General features: G+C 44.5%; 1 protein-coding gene across 6 annotated transcripts in view; it reads left to right on the forward strand.

The window, feature by feature from the left end:
- DOCK8 (dedicator of cytokinesis 8) overlaps window positions 1-12,517 on the forward strand; it is a 230,314-nt gene that overhangs the window by 47,384 nt on the left and 170,413 nt on the right. For 4 of the 6 annotated variants that reach the window (XR_007146129.1, XM_047829190.1, XM_047829191.1 and 1 more), the window contains exon 2: window positions 6,254-6,356. Coding sequence is in view for 2 of the 6 variants with exons in the window: in XM_047829190.1 (XP_047685146.1) it covers window positions 6,254-6,356 (103 nt within the window). In the remaining 4 variants the exon portion in view is untranslated. Of the gene's footprint in view, window positions 1-6,253; window positions 6,357-7,301; window positions 7,465-10,111; window positions 10,252-12,517 lie in introns of those variants that run through there. The other 2 variants (XM_047829192.1, XM_047829193.1) reach the window with 2 other exon arrangements.

Raw genomic sequence — 12,517 nt, forward strand, 5'->3', positions numbered from 1 at the left:
AAAGGTGCCCAGGAGATCACATAGCCCAGCCCCTTCATTTCGCATGTAATGAAACTAAGACCCAGCCTGGTTAACTAATATACTGGAGCTCAAACAGCTGGCAAACGGCCACATCATTGTGCAGAAATAGGGCAGCCTGATAGTTAAAATACTTGAAGGAGGAGTATGGAAACTTAATGTCTAGATGTCGTGAAGTGGCTAAAAAAAAAAAATGCTTGAAATGCATTTTGTTCTTTTATATCAGGTCTGCTCCTACTCGTTTTTTTGTCTTTTTCCGAAGTGTGTTTCTGAAGTCCTCTTATTCCAGAAGCCTCCTAAGCATTCCCGGGCTGAATCAGTAACTCCCTCCTCTTTGCTCACAAGGCACTGTGCACATTTTTTATTATAATACTCATCCTGTTGTATTATAATTATATATTCAGTTATCCACGTGTCCTTCTTCCTCCCACCCCCTGGACTGAACCTCGAGGAGCAGCAACAGTATCATCTTGGACTTTAATCCCTTGGCGGAGAGCCTGGCACTTTTGTGCCCTTGACGTTTCATGAATGAATGAATGAATGAACCAATACTCTCTCATAGTCTTGCACTATGAGCGAATCTTCTGCTTTGCTGACATGAAAACCACCTGGAGTTGCTGGCTAAACCTGCAGTTTTCCAGGCCACACTGTGCGAGATGCTGTGTTAGGACCAGGGGGGTAGGATCTAGGAATCTGCATTTTATGAAGCAGCTGATACATTTGATGCAAATGGTCCATGGACCACACTTGGCAAGCTCTTCTCCGTTTAGTTCCACTGGGACTTAGTCCAAACTGTGCGTATCACAATTATCTGTTCATCTGAATTAAAACAGAGCTTTGAGGAGCGCCTGGGTGGCTCATTCGGTTAGGTGTCAGACTTTGGCTCAGGTTATGATCTTGCTGTTCATGAGTTCGAGCCCCGCGTCATGCTCTGTGCTGAAAGCTAAGAGCCTAGAGCCTGCTTCAGATTCTGCGTCTCCCTCTGTCTCTGCCCCTTCCCCGCTTGCGCTCTGTCTCACTCTCTCTAAAATCAACAAACATTAAAAAAATTAAAAACAAAAATAGAGCTTTGCTACCCATCCGCATCTACCATTCTGACCCCTGAGCAGGGGTACCAACCTTTTAAACAAACCCCAAGGCTCCCTCCCAATAAAATTTGTAGAAATAAAGAAAATAATATTTTAAAGCATTTTGAATTATTAGAAGAACAGTGTCTTAGCTCATCAAGGAAATATTATCCTGCTATAAATCTAGGATCAGAAAAGTTGTTTTCGACATGTTGAGTTTGGCCTGAGACTCAAATACAGAGGAAATAAAACCCACACACAGTCAGTACTGTATGGACACCTCGCCTGTGTGATCCCTTGCCCGGGCTGAGTTCTCTTCCCTGTGTAGGCAGGCTTCCCCCTCCCTAGGATCAGTGGGAGATAAGGCCGGTTGATTTTGGCAGTGGGATCCTAGGTGCTTTTTTGAGAATGAAGTTCCGTATCACTAACTTAAGACCTGAAATTTACATAATTTTTTAAATTCCCAAGTAGTGTTTCTGTGCCTGCAGGCTACTTTACAGGTACACAATTTTTTTTTTTTTAACATGATGACCATAAGCAGCTTTATATCAGAAAGGGCTGAATGTGATAGATATTAAGCTAGCTTTATATAACTACCAAAAGGATCTCGGATCCTTGTGGTATATTTACACGTATATTGTTAGTTATTTGTATTCAGTTCCTCATATTACGTTTCACTTGTAACTTATTTGGTACGCATCTTTTTTTAAAGTTCACTTATTTATTGAGAGAGAGAGAGAGAGCACACTATCAGGGGAGGGGCAGAGAGAGAGAGGGAGAGAGAGAGAGAATCCCAAGCAGGCTCCGCACTGTCCACATAGAGTCTGATGCGGGACTCTGACTCAAGAACTGTGAGACCGTGACCTGAGCCAAAATCAAGACTTGGATGCTTGACTGACTGAGCCACCCAGATGCCCCTGGTATACACTTTTCTATGGCTGAGTCCAGTTCATATTTTTACTTTAAGTGGTAAAATCGTCTTTCACCTATTTGCTGTTACGTACTCGGTGCTCTCCCTTGTGCTGGGTGCTTTGGTTATTTTCAGTTATTTGCTGCCATATACAGAGATTTTCTACTCACTCCTGCTCAAATGATATGTTTTGTTTGTATGAATTCCACGGGCTATATGCTCCGCACTGAAATGATTAGATTAAAAGGTAACGACAGTTTTATAGTTCTTGTTATGTATTACGGTATTGCTTTCCAGAGACACTGGACTAATATACACCCCTGTGGGGTTCCAGAGGGGTGCGGGGCACGCCGATTCCACTACAGTTTGACCACCGTGTGATCTTGTCATTCTAGCTTATTTTTGCTGGTGTAATGTGTGTATAGGGCCTCTCCGGGGAGATTTAATTTTGAAGTTCTTTAAATGATGGACGTTCGTTTCCCTGTGGGATGATTCGCTCTTTTCATTTTAAGGACAGACAATTCATCTCCGTAGTTGACGGTTTTGAAGAGACAGGTTTAATTGCATTCTGTAGAATCGATCCTGTAAGGACAAGAAATAGGACCCATGTTAGGGGCTGGGTGGGGCGCGACTTGTCAGAAGAAGGTCAGTCTTAGATCACCGAATTAGGAAACCGATGCGGAAGATTGCAACAGAGGCACCTGCTGACCCTGTTTAAGAAGGGTTGAAGAGCAGGAACGTTCTGATTTCATGCTGAAAAAAATACTGGGGCGTTGGCATAGGATGACAGATTTTGCTTCAAAATGAAAGCAGGAATCTGTCCCTGCTTCCGTTCTTGGATTCCCTCAAAATACCACTCCTTTCCTGAAACTTTTCAGGTATTCACTCCCATGTCAAGTAGACCCCTCTGGTCTCTGGCTTGAGAATGACCATGAAATGAAACCGTGTTATTTGAGAGGTCTTGCGGGGAGGATGTGGAGATAGAAGTCTCAGGGGCAGGCAGCCATGTCTGTCAGAAGGCATCCAGGTCACAGCGAAGGGCCTTTGCTTGGTTGTCTCGTCCCTCAGTGTGGACCGTCCCCTAAGTAAGCAGATAAGTGATTGCCCTGCCGGTGTGGGTTTCCGGGGTGCCAAACGCAAGATACAGTGTTGTTCATGCAAGGTGGGCTTTTTGACTTGGTCAGTGGTCGAATCTGTTGGTTTTTAAAACTTGGTGATTGTTCAGCTTATAATGAAAATCAGCCCTGGGGTGCCTGGGTGGCTCAGTGGTTAAGCGTCCAAATCTTGGTTTGGGCTCACGTCATGATCTCGCTCTTCTGTGGGTTCGAGCCCCACATCGGACTCTCTGCTGACAGTTCAGAGCCTGGAGCCTGCTTCCGATTGTGTGTCTCCCGCTCTGTCTTCCCTTCCCCTACTTGTGCTCGGTCTCTTGCTCTCCCAAAAATAAATAAACGTTAAAAAAATTTGGTCACCTTTGCCTTCACTCTCGTGTCTTTAGAATACTCACATGCCTTTCTATCTATATCCGTATCTGTTTCAGCTTTATTTGGAAATAATTCCCATTCCACACAGCTCACCTATGTAACATGCACAATTCAGTAATTCTCAAGATATTCACAGAGCTGTGTATCCATCGCTGCAGTCAAGGTGAAGACATTTTCATCACCCCAAAAAGAAATCCCGTTCCCCCTAGCTGTCACTCTCCGTTTGCCTCCGGCGCACCCCGACCGTAGGCAGTCACTCGTCTACTTTCTGTCTCTTGAGATTTCCTTGTTCTGGAAATTTCATATAAGGAGTAATAAAATATGTGGGTCTTTGGGTTTGGTTTATTTCACTTAGCATGACATTTTCAGTGTGCATCCATATTGTCATATATATGAGTACTTCTTTCCTTTTTTTTGTTGCTAAATAATACTCCATTGTGTGATAGACCACATTTTCTTTACCCGGGTGATAGCCATTTTGGGTTGTTTCCACTTTTCTGAATAATACTTATGAATATGTGAATAATTATGCTATGAATAACACTGCTGTGAACATTCATGCATAAATTTTGGTGTGACCGTATGTTTTCATTTCCCTCAGATATATACCCAGGAGCGAAATCGCTGGGGGTATATGTGGGAACACCATGTTTAACTTTTTAAAAAAATTATTTCATGTTTATTTATTTTGAGAGAGAGAGAGAGAGAGAGAGAGAGAGAGAGAGAGAGAGAGAGAGAGAGAACGAGCAGGGGAGGGGCAGAGAGAGAGGGAGAGAGAGAATCCCAAGCAGGCTCTGCACTGTCAGCCCCAACCTAAGGCTCGATCTCACCAACTGCGAGATCATGACCTGAACCAAAATCAAGAGCTGGGCGCTCAATGAACTGAGCCCCCGCAAGCGCCCCCACGATGTTAAACTTCTGAAGAAACTGCCAGACTATTTTCCAAAGCACTCGTACCATTTTCCATTCCCCCCAGTAATGTGTGATGTTCCAATTTCTCTGTATCCTCACCGATGCTTTCCGCTGCCCATCTTTTGTGACACAGCCAGCCTAGTGATCGTGAAGGGGCAGCTCATGTGGTTTTGATTTGCATTTCCCCAGCGGTTAATAGAATACTTCTCATCCTAGTATTTTCCTATACTTACAAAATTAAATAAGGAAAATTAGGAATGCAGTTAGTATGGACTACTTTCACATCCTGGGGGGGCGGGGTCTCACCCATCACTGTATCATCACGTGAGGGGCTGCCCCTGACACAGAGGCGCTCCAGCCATTTTTTTCCCCATCGTCGTATCCATTCATCGTTCAGAATCCTGGGAAGGAGAGATCGTTGTCCCGAGTTGGCTTATGTGCCCACCCCTTGGCTTTGCAGTTACGCCTAGGCAGTGTCCAGCAAGAGGGCCTGAATCCTGGAAGAACATCGGGGCGCTCTCAGATGGGGAGGGTGGAGGCCGCACGTGGGACCAGAGCAGGCTTTCTGCCTGTGTAGATGTACCACATTGCCACATCTGGGAGCCAAGCAGACCATGTCAGAAAACTTATCCTGCAGGGTAATTAATAATGGTGCCTTAGCACACATCATAATGGAGAAAATATGATAAGCTTCACTTATAATATTAAAATATTGTATTTTAAAATTACCATTTAAAAAATGTATCTAACCTTTTGTTGCTGTTTCCAATGTATGATCCCGCCTGATCCTCAGGAAATGTCTGTTCGCTTCTAGTGGTCTCCCTGTGGTTTAAATACACTTTTGTGAACGAGCCTAAGAATCCACCCACAGAGGAGACTGAGAAATGTGAAATGAGAAAATGTGTTCTGAGCCCCAAACAAATGACCAACACTTGTGTGCCTCAAAGTCAATCCGCCTGTAAGCTTGGGTTTCCCTGGTGAACAGAGCTCATGCCGGTAGGTGTGAGTTAACAATGGAGAACCGCTTTCGTGTGCCTGGTTTCCACCTCCCAGCGGTGCCGGCTGAGGGCACGGCAGTGTTTCGATGTGGGGGGAGTCAAAGGATCCCTCCACCAGGAGCAGTCGGGGAAAAAGTCAGTCCTTGCAATTCCAGGTGGCATCTAATGTGCCTGGAATTCTCTGGAGTGTTCTATTATAGCAGGCAGCCAACCAAAGGGTTCACTGTTTCAAAAGAGAAGGGCTGGGGGCGCCTGGGTGGCTCAGTTGGTGAAGCATCCAGCTTCGGCTCGGGTCATGATCTCGTGGTTCGTGAGTTCGAGCCCCGCGTCAGGCTCTGTGCTGACAGCTCCGAGCCTGGAGCCGGCTTCGGATTCTGTGTCTCCCTCTCTGTCTCACCACCCGACCTCCACTCGTGCTCTGTCTTTCCCTCTCTTAAAAATAAACAGTAAAAAAAGAGAAAACGGCTGGATCCGAATGGGAGCATGGGATTTAAAGTACCGCGGCTGAGACCAGACGTCCTCGTGCAGACATGAGGCCCTGAATGGCCTGGGAAGAAGGACTCAAGTGCCCTGGGCCTTTCCTTGAACCTCAGACTCTTCCTCTGCTTCATGTTCTCGCCTTTCCCCTAACAGGCAGCCGCTACGGTTGTAGGTGGCCGGGCCTTTGTGAACTTTTCAAGGGTATATACCGTTAGACAAAAAGCCACAACGTCCATGCATAGGCCACTGAGGACGCGTCCATCAGTTCTGCCCATCACCCCACCAAGGCATGGGTTTTATAGCCGGGTACCAAAGATCGTATCTGTAATTGTGGCGATTTGTTCAAAACGACCGCTTCATCGAGACGTTTGTATTTTACCCAAGGTATTCTTCGGCGGAGATCAGGAAGCAGTTTACTCTCCCCCCAAACCTGGGCCAGTACCATCGACAGAGCATAAGTACCTCCGGCTTCCCCTCTCTCCAACTAGTAAGTATGAGTTACGGCCTTGCGGGAAGAATGGTCAAGTGAAGAAATCACAGCGTGTGCTCGCTGTTGCTTCCGGCTTTTCCTTTGCTCGTCCACTGCCCCCTTGCCCCCTCCAGCCGCCAGTTCCTAACTCACTGCCTGCTTCTTGACATCACTTTCCTTCTCCCCTTCCTTCATCGCGAGCGTAGAGCGCAGAGTGGACCCTCAGGGACTGTGGTTCTGAAGCTTCAGGCTTTAGTGGGCAAACAGGCTCCTCGATTTCACCCACATTATGATCCACATTTTGGGGAGGGGGGTACCTTGCCGCCACTCGTGACACGCTTTTATTAGGAAAACGCGTTCCCAAATCTGAAAAGCCAGGTTAGGAACCTTCATTTTTTTAAAAAATTGTTTTCTTGGAAGTGTAATTTGCATATAATAAACGCACTCATGTTTAGGTGTCCAGTTTGATGAATTTTTGGGTGCCTTGTTCTAGTCGTTGAGCCTCTGCTCAGTCAAGATACAGAGCGGTCTCTTTGCCCTAAGATTCCCATCATGCCGCCTTGCAGCGCGTCTCTCCTCTTCCGGCTCCCAGCCCAAGGCAGCCACCGATCCGTTTCTGTCCCAACTGGGCCCTGCCTGGAACTTCACGTAATTGGAAATCACGGTACAGACCTTCATTTGTGAAACAACGCTTCCCCTTTTAAGTCGAAGGTTGCCTATATTTTTATATTAACACCAAACGCTGCGTGTGTGTGTCTTCTGCGTTACATTATTTGACGCAGAGAATGCCTGACATGTGTCAAGGGGGATAAACCTGACTTAACTGAGATGATCTGTAAAACCAGAAGTGAGTCCTCACTTCCTTGGTGAGAGGCTACGAGCCCTCACTGTGCTCACTTCCTCTCACACACAGCAGAGAGGCACTTTTCTTGCTTGTTCTAGCGGTTATCTTGAGTAGGTTAGGTTATTATTTCTTTTTTTTTTTTTTTTTGGTTTTGTTTCTCACTTATTACTTCAAAACCACTTCTGCTCTTCGAAGTTTTGTAACCTTCCACTTGGTTTCCTGTGGCCGCCATCTTGCCTCCTGTAACAATTCACACGCTGTTTAACCGTGTATCTTTCAAAGGTATGTTTGCGGGAGTGATGTGTGCTTCTGTCAGTCGGATAATGTGTGTGTTGTGTCACTGATGAAACAGTAATAGTAAAAAACGTATAGCCCCCTTTACTGCAAGAGGTAACTTGTGATGACATTTCTTCACAAAAATCTACGACGTCCGTGGCTTGCTCGGCTGCCCGTTTTGTTTGTACTTTTCCTGTTTCCAAATTGCAGATTACAGTAAAAACACGTTAAGTGCATAATATCCATGCTTTTGGGTATACTAGATAACCTTTAGACCAAGAAATACTAGATATGTTTTTGTTGTTGTTTAATCTGGTGCTAATATATATTTCAGTGAAAAAAAAAATTTCTTTTAAATTTCTGACTCAAATTGTATTCTAAACTGTGCAAAGTTCAGTTTAAAAGTAACCAGATAGGCAGCTCTTTCTGTCCACGGGTCCTGTCTCTGTGTTTTAATAAGGATACCTTTATTTGCACTTAAAAAAAAAAAGGGACAAGATACTTATATTTTAAACGAGGTAGGGAGGTGGGGTTTGGTGGCTTGCTTGTTTATCAATTACGACTGCAGCTTTCTGCAGTTGATGTCTTGAGAAACAGCGTGGACCTCACAATTAAGAGGCTTTAAGGAAGTTTAGCTAGCAAGCTTTAACCCCTTCTCTACATGCCAGCTTTGACTTTTATGCTGCAGCCTTAAATTTCTTTTTTTTGTTTAATTTAAAGACACAAAGGGAAAAGAAATTGCTTACTGAGTGCAGGGTGCTCTTTTGGTAGTTATGCGTCCTCATCAGTAAGTTTTGTCAAAAGTGAATTTTGATGAATCTCTTCATTAGCTCGGTGATCAAGTTACCACGTGGCTTAACTACCCATTTTCTAACAGGGGGTATCAAAGACATGGCAAAAGTAAGCAAAAATGTTAACTACACGAGAATCAGGTGTACCTACCAGTCATAATTTATTCCTGGTTCTATTTGCGAATGAATAGCCCTTAAATATATTTCTCTTAGCATTCCAGGATAGCTTCTGATGATCTCTTGCCAGATCTCTACTCCGTTTTCAGGACACCATGCCGTCCCTGTTCCTTCTTGTCACCTGCAGAGGAAGCAGGGGGCACGATGGAGCCAAGAGGCCTGATGTTGATTCCCCCTTTTTTTATTTTGAGTGAGAGAGAGTTAGTGAGAGCAGGAGAGAGGCAGAGAGAAAGAGAATCCCAGGCAGGCTCCACGCTGGCAGCACAGAGCCTGATGCGGGGTTCAAACTCATGAACCGTGAGATCATGACCTGAGCCGAAACCAAGAGTCAGCCACTTAACCGACTGTGCCACCCAGGTGCCCCCAATTCCCACCCCACTTAAAAAAAAAATCCACAGCCTGATTAGGAAACCACCCTAGTGTTTCTCTGCTGCCATGCTAGAATGTCACAATGAAGTGGCTGTTCTTTCCCCTGAGTCATCTTCCCGAATGAAGGTTCCTCCAACAGAAATCGTCAACTTAATGGTGATTTCCCTTTACCTTTAAAAAAAAAACAAAAAAAACTGTTTCATAGAAAGGTAATGGGATATTTCAGCAAGATTCATTCCTGGCAAGGCAGGGAAGTAATTTATCATCGAACAACTCTCACCCGGGAGTAGCTTTAAAAAAACTTGTCTTGGGGTGCCTGGGTGGCTCAGTCGGTTAAGCGTCCCACTTCAGCCAGGTCACGATCTCACGGTCCGGGAGTTCGAGCCCCACGTCAGGCTCTGGGCTGATGGCTCAGAGCCTGGAGCCTGTTTCCGATTCTGTGTCTCCCTCTCTCTCTGCCCCTCCCCTGTTCATGCTCTGTCTGTCTCTGTCCCAAAAATAAATAAACGTTGAAAAAAATTAAAAAAAAAAAAAAAAAAACTTGTCTTACACGCAAGGCTATAGGACTGTTGATTGTGTTATTTCAGACAACCAAAAATTAAGACCAAGTGCATTTTGACCTTTTGTTTCTCTTGCCTTTACTTACATAACTACCCATTTCGAAAACTCCACAGGCTGATACAAGGGGTTGTTCAACTTTGAGCAGTATTTCACGGCCCCGAGTTATTTAAATCCAATCAACTATAAGTTTGTTGTTTTGTGAGAGATTAAGAACTTGGCCACCAGCCTAAGTGGAGCCCATTCTGCTTGGAGTTAACATGCCTGCCTTTCATGAGTGTGTGTGTGTATAAATAGGGTGCTCGGAGTTGCAAAAAAAAAAAAAAAAATGCGTTGTATCATAAAATACTACTCTTCTTTTATACGTAAATCATTAAAAATAGGGGCGCCTGGGTGGCTCAGTCAGTTAAGCCTCCGACTTCAGCTCAGGTCACGATCTCACGGTCTGTGGGTTCGAGCCCCGCGTCGGGCTCTGGGCTGATGGCTCAGAGCCTGGAGCCTGCTTCCAATTCTGTGTCTCCCTCTCTCTCTGCCCCTCCCCCGTTCATGCTCTCTCTCTGTCTCAAAAATAAATAATAAAAAAAAAAACATTAAAAAAATTAAAAATAATCATGGATTTTTTTTTATATGAAAACGTACTAGATGGACTTGGGGCAAAGCATTACTGCTGTGATAGTGTTCCCCGCCTCCCCCCCTTAGGGTTAACCAAATATGGTGTAAGAGGTGCTGGGTAACTAGGGGCACGTGGGTGTCGTCCCTGTGTTTGGCACTGTTGTCTGTGTGTCAGAGACAATATGAGAGATGACAAGGTGGCCAGAGGTGGTTTCGGCTCTGAGGGGCCTTGTGGTCTTTTGGGGAGGACAGTTGATACAGAGGATCTATCCTGTCTTTAAGCGAGGTAGGTGTTTCTGAGAAGGGAAAAGCTTGCTGGGGGAGGCCGAGAAGGCTTAACGGAAGGTTCTGAGCCCCGGCTGCACTTCAGAATCTCTAGGATTAGAACCCAGGACCTTTAGAAACACCTGTGACCAGACCCACTCGAGAACAATTAAATCAGAATCGCTAAGGGTCGGAGCCCAGGTATCGGTGTTTTAAAGTGCCCTGGGATTTCAACATGTGATCCAGGTGGAGGGTTGTTTAAAGAACCTACCAAGGTAGAAGGATTCCAGACGGGAGGAAAAAACCATTAAGAACGGTAGTTTCTTCTATTGTCTTGCTTGCTCTGAATTTCAGGAAGTGTGATAGGTAAGGACCACTTGCTAGCCCAATGGATGTGTCCTTAGGTAAATAAGGTGGTTTCTGTCATAAATCTGATCAAAGGAGAGAAAGGGTGTGTTTGGTGTGTATGTGTGTGGTTTTATTGGATTTTTGTTTTGGGGGGTTGTTTTAATTTTTTCAATGTTTACTTATTTTTGAGAGACAGAGAGACAGAGCATGAGCAGGGGAGGGCCAGAGAGAGAAGCAGACACAGAATCTGAAGCAGGCTCCAGGCTCTGAGCTGTCAGCACAGAGCCTGATGCGTGGCTCGAACTCATGAACCGTGAGATGGTGACCTGAGCTGAAATCTCTCGACTGAGCCTCCCAGGCAACCCTGGATTTTTGGTTTTTAACTCTAAATGTAAATGTTCGCTGTGATGATGTGTCTCCCTCTCTCTCTGCCCCTACCCCATTCACACTCTGTCTCTCCCTGTCTCTCAAAAATGAATAAATGTTAAAAATTAAAAAAAAAAAAAAAAGAGTGAACTGCAAGAAAAGAAAGGGTTGGGATCTCTGTCCCAAGGTAGAAAGGAGGATTTGAGACACTGTACGTGCTTAATAACCTTAACCTACATTTTCATAGAGGGAAAAATTCTGTTTTTAAAAATAAGAATAGAAAAGGTTTGAAGTGAAATGGAACAAATCAGCTGGAATGTAAGGGTTTTTGCTGAAGAAAAGGATGTAAAAAGCCACATCCTAAACACCATGGTTACAGGACATGTTTGTGTATAACATTTAGGTAAAAAAAAAAAAAAAAAAAAAGCTCGTACCTTAGAAAGCATTCATTTTTGTAATGTGTTTAAGCTAATTCGCAATAAAGCAACGTTTTTCTTTCACTACCAAAGGTAACCTAAATGTTAGTCACTTGATAAATATGGTTCTTTAAAATTTTTAAAGGTTTTTTATTTTTATTTTTTATTTTAGACAGCACATGAGTGGGAAAAAGGAGCAAAGAGAGAGAAAGAGACAGAGAGAGACGGGGTGGGGTGTGTGGATGACCTCATCTGAGAGTGAATGTAGATTGAGAAAAAAAAAAGATGTTTTAGGACTGAACCCTGGAACACTACGTTGTAGGAGAGGAACCTAGAAAAAGTGATGTCCTAAAGGTAGGGTAACCAACCATCCCAATTTGTCCAGGACTGAGGGGTTTCCTGGTACACGGAATTTCAGAGACTGGGACACCCTTGGCCATTTGGTCACCCTGCATCTGAATAAAGTGTTGCCAAAAGGAGGGAGTGGTTAACTGTATCCCATGTAGTAGAGAAACAGGACTGGGCCATGACCGTTGAATTTGGCAACATGGAGGTCTTGGGTGACTTTGACAAGACGTCTTTCTTGAACAACCAGGTATATGTGAGGACCAGCCTCCATAGGGGTAAACACACAGGAGGAAGTGTGTTTACCTGGAGATGCCATGCCTCTCCCCCGACCCCCAGCCTCACACAGAGCAGTGTAAAGTCCCCTCAGTACTGTAACAAAGGACCCAGGACCCTTGTGACTACCTGCGTGATTTGGGGCAAGTCTTTCGACCTCTCTGTTTTTCAAATACCCTGAATTGTGAAATATTGTCCAGATCTGTTATTTCAATCTGCTGTCAGTGTGCTGTCTGCATACGACACTGTGCTAGGAACTACACAGATGAATTTTAAACAGATACAGTTTTGGTGCTATAGGAATTTTTAGTTTCACAACAAATTGAATCCGGTTCATGTGAGGAGAACCAGGCTTTGATGTGCTTTGTGGGACAAGGAAAAGCTCCAACTCCCTTCATTAAAAAATTAATACCTGGCTGTGAATAATTGAAACTTTTAGGGTATTTATAATCTTTTTGCGTGTATCTAGTCTTCCGCCGATGAGGCCTCTGGGAAGAGTAGCTAAAAAGAAAGGCTGCACAAGTGTTCACTGCAGAG

Source organism: Prionailurus viverrinus, chromosome D4, assembly GCF_022837055.1.
Source record: "Prionailurus viverrinus isolate Anna chromosome D4, UM_Priviv_1.0, whole genome shotgun sequence".
NCBI classification, from domain to species: Eukaryota; Metazoa; Chordata; class Mammalia; order Carnivora; family Felidae; genus Prionailurus; species Prionailurus viverrinus.